Source organism: Diospyros lotus, chromosome 9 (assembly GCF_014633365.1).
Source record: "Diospyros lotus cultivar Yz01 chromosome 9, ASM1463336v1, whole genome shotgun sequence".
NCBI classification, from domain to species: domain Eukaryota; kingdom Viridiplantae; phylum Streptophyta; class Magnoliopsida; order Ericales; family Ebenaceae; genus Diospyros; species Diospyros lotus.
In genome coordinates this window covers 5248222-5254146 of record NC_068346.1, presented here as the reverse complement: position 1 = coordinate 5254146, position 5925 = coordinate 5248222, and the positions used below count along the sequence as shown (strand labels likewise).

Below are 5925 nucleotides of genomic sequence, written 5' to 3'. Positions count from 1 at the left end.
AAAGTTTACTCTTTCCCCCTCTTAATTTGATAGTCTGGTCCAATTTTCAAAATATTATTTTTAATTCCAATAATTTTACACTAATCCAGCATCATCATCCCATCCCATTTAAAATAGAAAGCTGATTTTTCTAAGCCCAAATGTACTGAAAACAATTAAGAAGACTGACTACCAAGAAAGAACAAGTCTGAGATATCATCCTGCAAAGCTTGCCATTACGCGGCGTAGCAGAAAAAAATGACTTGGGCAAATAAGCCCTCTCCATTCCATTGCCCTATAAATAGATGCCTTCTATGCTTTCTCTCAATCATCTCCAACCCAAGATTTTCAGCCTGCAGCCTGCACTACTTCACCACTAATACCCCCACCATATTTGATATATATATATATATATAGTAGAGAGGAGAGCCAAAAAAAACTTACCATTACTGTTATTTGCCATGAGTTCAGCAACGAGTTCTCAAAAACCATTCAGTGGAGCTATTGTTGCTCTTGTTCTGATCTTCTTGTTGGTTTTAGTCACAGCTTCTAACGCGCAGTTGTCGTCTTCTTTTTACGACAAGACCTGTCCAAATGCACTCACCACTATCAGAACTTCTATCAGAAAAGCAGTTTCAAAAGAGCGTCGTATGGGAGCTTCCCTCATTCGCCTCCATTTCCATGACTGCTTCGTTCAGGCAACTACTACAGAACATTATACTATAATATGAAGGCATCTCGTCTTCATCAACTTTGTATGGCATTTTATAATGGAACCTAAGTGTCAAATAATTCTGCAGGGTTGTGATGCATCGATATTACTTGATGAAGCTTCTACTGCCACCAGCGAGAGGAATGCACAGCCAAATAAAGGCTCTGTTAGAGGTTACGAAGTTATAGATGCTGCCAAGTCTGAGGTTGAGAAAATATGTCCTGGAGTTGTTTCATGTGCGGACATACTTGCAGTAGCAGCTCGGGATGCCTCAGCAGCTGTAAGTAAATACAATCCATCTGCATATTAATAAGATTTGTAGAGGAGAAGTGTATGGAGTTTCATTTCCAATGATATTGTGATCATATATATAAAGCAACCTTGGCAAGAAATTCTTTCATGCTGATCAGTTTAAGGTAATGAAACCTGCAGGTGGGAGGTCCATCATGGACAGTTCAGCTAGGAAGAAGAGATTCTACCACCGCAAGTCGAGCTCTAGCAGAAAGTGATCTTCCAAGTTTTCGGAGCAGCGTCGACCAACTTATCTCCAACTTTGCTAGGAAGGGTCTCAGTGCAAGGGAGATGGTGGCCTTGTCAGGTAGCAATTACTACCGAATTATCACACATATATAATTGCCATCAAACAATCCTCTTTCTTCTTTTTCAGGTTTAGCTAAATATAGATATTGTGGTTGTTTGAATGCAGGCGCACATACCTTAGGGCAGGCACAATGCTTCACTTTTCGCGACAGGATTTACGGCAATGGCAGCGACATTGATGCCGGCTTTGCTAGCACAAGAAAGCGTGGTTGCCCAGCTAGCGGCCAAGATGGCAAATTAGCACCTCTTGATTTGGTCACACCCAACTCTTTTGACAACAACTACTATAAGAACTTGATGCAAAAGAAGGGTCTTCTTCACTCTGACCAAGTGCTTTTCAATGGAGGATCAACAGATAGTATTGTCTCAGAATATAGTCGAAACCCTTCAACCTTCAAGTCTGATTTTGCCGCTGCCATGATCAAAATGGGAGACATTGATCCTCTCACGGGACAGGATGGGGTCATAAGGAGGATTTGCAGTGCTCTAAACTAGTTTCTTTTAACTCCTCATCCATGAACATCAAAAACATTCTTTCCTTTCCATGAACTGGCCAGTTTGTTTCCCTTCGCACGTTTCATTTTTTAGTCTCGTTTTTGGTGTTTTCCCAAGTGTAGATGAACGCTCTAATCTTGTTCTCTAGCCACTTAATTAGGTTATTCCTTTGATTGTATTTCAACTTTCAATTGTGAAAAGTTAATATTATTGGTGTTTAATAACATTTATTGTCCCTACAAAATCATAAGATAGGTATAAAATAGCTCAACAATGTATATCAAGTTTTCAATACTCCCCTCAGATATATCAACTTGCACATAGACAGTGCAAAATAACACAGACAAAGCAACAAACACGAACAGTTGGATAGGCAAGCGTAAATCACAAAACTTGAACTCAGATCATGTGAACTAGAGATCTGATACTATATTGAGTAACCGCATATCCCAAAAATTTAAATTGTTAGGAAATGGGTGCACAACATCTATTAAGTTCTACACCACTCCCCTGACAATCAATTTGCATGTAAGAGCTTGGTAACAATAGACTAGCACAACAAACAATAGGATCAGAAAGTACATATTACATGGATCCAACTCAAGTGCTTAAATAATAATCATGAACCAACAGCTTGATTAGGGTGGCTAATTAATAGGTTGATGAGGATTTCTAGTAATATGGTAAAAACACCAATACGTCAAGAGAACCTGCAACCTGTTCTAGTGGCATAACCGAAGCCATGCATGCCTAACTGTGGTTGCTCGAAGAGGGTTCCTTCATTCCATAGAACACAAAGCTCGATCTAATCTCTCTTTACTTCTAGCTGTGGCATGATCATAAATGTGCCAAAAAAATAGATATGGGAGGCTTGAGGATTTTGAATATTGACAGGATGAACAAAGCACTGATTGCTAAATCAGGTTTGAAGCTGCTTGACCACAAGATTCAATCTCCACCAGATATGTGGCCAGAAGTTCTTATGCAGAAGGTATAGCAGAAATAAGTCTTTCCAGCTCTCCGATCTGTATGGAAAGACATCACAAAGTCCAAGGAAGTGATTCTAACAGGGGCTTGTAAGTTTCTGGGTGAGGAAAGTGTAACATCAGACTTTATCAGGATGTTAGATAAGGTAAGATTTCAGGAATATATATTTTTTCCAACAAAAACTCAACACATATATCATTCCCCGACAATCCCGTTACATATTCTTAGTATATCAACTCAGAATTATTTATAAACTAAGATAGGTAAATCATTTCAAATGTGAAAACTAGATTGAAACCTCAAACGGTATATAATTGTAACCATTTCATTTATGACTTAAAAATCGAACCATCATTTACATGATGTCATCAAAATATACAACATAATTAAAAGAGACATACTATAAACCATCTACTAGTCGCCGTCACTTCTCGAAAATTCCTTTTCCTTTTATACCGCTGCTTTCACCTAGAACATTTGAATATTCCAGGGACATAGTCTAAATTAGAAGATGAATCATCCAAGTGAGAGTTCAAAACACGTTTTCATGAATGTATGCGAGACATGAAACAAACCAACACAACCTGACAAACCCTATCCCAAGAGAATCCCTCACAGCGCATAACCCAACCGTGGGGAAAGAGCAATTTCTTTAAAGGCAACATCATCATACCGACACATTGACACAACACAGTCCTAGCTTAAGAAAGGCAAAGTCAACACATCTCCCGACACATCGGGAACAATTGTTACCATTCCCGGCCCAGGAGGGTCAACATTAATGCAGGAAACCATAATCACGTCAGGGATTATGTTCCCACTCAAAAAGTATTCTGAAAACATTACCCATTCCTAACTCATATCTCACATGGACAACCCGTCGTCCTAGTCCGGCATGGAACCCTAGGCGCCTATCCCGACATGCACACCAGCACAAGATACCTTTATACTTTATTCCGACAACACCCTTGAAGAATTACGACTACACTATCCAGACAACATCCCACGTTGACACCCCATATGAACAACACAAAACGCATGGCAATATCACATATCACAACTCAATGCATCATATAAACAACATTTTATGAACATCACTTCTTGCATAAAATAAAATGCACATGTATAAAACGTTTGGGGATGAACCTTCCACATGAAACCAACCGTCATCGGTTATTGCTCGCATGCAACAAAACCATTTTGCATGAAATCATGACACATTTACGTAGAACAAATACCAAGTTTTTAGGGTAGGAACACTCACCATGAACGTATTCAGAATGCCTCGATTCTCGTGCACAATCTCAATTTGCGTGCCCAAACCTAAAACACTTGTACTTATATCCAATCTCGAGCCACGATACTCCCTAAACATCATATTTATTTAAATGAACATCAAAATCTATTTTTCCTTAATTTTTCATAATTTTCTCCTAGTTTTCACCTTGATAATTCCAAAATAATTAACTCTTGAAACATTTTCCCAAATTTTTCAACATGATAATTCCTAAAATAATATTAGAAAAATATTAAAATTAATTTCAGAAAATAACCCTGGCCCATGCGTCCTCACGAGCCAAGCGTGTGTTTGTGCGTGCAACTCAAGCGCAAATCTTCTTCATCGCTTTCGGCCTCTGCTAACTACTCCGATGCTCGATTTGATCACACCCCCTTGAAGCTCTCCCTTAGTCGATCCCAATGGCACCCTTGGTTTCTTGAAACGTCATCGAAAAAAGCCCCAAACAGCTAGTTGCAAGCTCGGCTCCAGCATCCTCCTTGCGTTTTCCGGCCAACCTCGAAACAACTTCAAACTTACTCCAAAATGTACCAAAATCTCCAGAATTTATCCTTGATACCTCGAGAATAAAATCCCTCTATCTCCTCTTTTTGAATCAATCTCAAACGTGAGAAATTTGTGTGCTAATTCTCGGTTGAAACCCTTACTATTTATAGGCAAAATCCGGCCATTCTTCAATGCAATCAGAGGCTAAGGCTTGGCCCCAAGCCTCCCCATGCTGTATACGACCTCTCCCAAGGCATCCTCGACTGTCCCATCATTGGAAACGGAGGCAAGAAAGTCGACCGCCGACTTTGTAGGTTTCACATTTATTTTTGCTTTATTATACTTCAGCCCCCAACTAATTTTCGATCTCGGTTTGCCCTTTTCCTTGAAGCCCCTGATCTTTCCGATAACACCACTAAAGCCCACAAGCTTTATACCCCTCACCTCATCCTCGAAAATTTTGAAAACCATCTTTTTGACCTCTCTCGAGTAAAATTAGTAAACTACACTTAGGCCCGATTGATTGATTTGACCCTAGGTCCTTTCGTTTCAACCCGAAATCGCTTGAAGGTTGTTCTATATATAAAATGTAGGTTCTAAAAACACTCTGTTGACTTTTCAGAAGTTTCTTACATCGATTCGATTTTTCAGCCTGTTCACAATTGTACCAAAAATCGTTCTCGATCCAACTTCTTTTGACACCTAAAATCATGCCTCGAATCATTCGTCAATACTATACCATTTTCCTTAAACATCTAGGACCGGGGCATTCTCTGCGATCGATTCGATCACTCAAAACTGTGATAGTGTACCTTATAGTCCTACTTTTCATAAAATTTCATTTATACCCTTCATAAAATTTCATTTATAACCTCAAAAATTTCCTGAGTATTACAGAAAGACTATTAAAACATGGGAGGATCATTAAAACATGGGAGGATCCTTGGATACCCTTAGTGGCGGAGCCATGTATAGCCAAGGGTGGGCAACTGCCCACCCTAGATTTTTAAAAAAATTATTATATATAATAATTTAGTATTTTTAATTTTTTTTTTCTAACTGTCTGCCCTGAATTTTTTTAAAAAATCTGAATTTTAGATATATTAGTCGATGAAGATAAATGTGTCGGACGATTGCCTCTTATTGCCAAAAATCATCGACCACGGTGATTGGTGGCAATTCCCAGGGAGTTTATGCGCATTGGGTTTGGGCAGAAATTTAAACTTAGATTTACGAAATTTGGCAGTTAGATTTTATTGATTTTTGGGTATGTTGGTCGATGGGAATAAGGGTGTTGAGTGGTTGTCTCTGATCGTCGAAAACTACGGGTCATGGTGGCTGGTGACGACTGCCAATGCTTTTTTCAGTG

General features: G+C 39.1%; 1 protein-coding gene across 1 annotated transcript; it reads left to right on the top strand.

Annotated features, from left to right (window-relative positions):
* The first annotated feature begins 325 nt into the window (after positions 1-325).
* On the top strand, positions 326-2010 carry LOC127810236 (lignin-forming anionic peroxidase-like). The gene is made up of 4 exons (XM_052349587.1): positions 326-677; positions 780-971; positions 1124-1289; positions 1398-2010. The coding sequence occupies exons 1-4, from the start codon at positions 441-443 to the stop codon at positions 1784-1786; spliced, it is 984 nt and encodes a 327-aa protein (XP_052205547.1). The 5' UTR covers positions 326-440; the 3' UTR covers positions 1787-2010.
* Positions 2011-5925: the final 3915 nt, after the last annotated feature.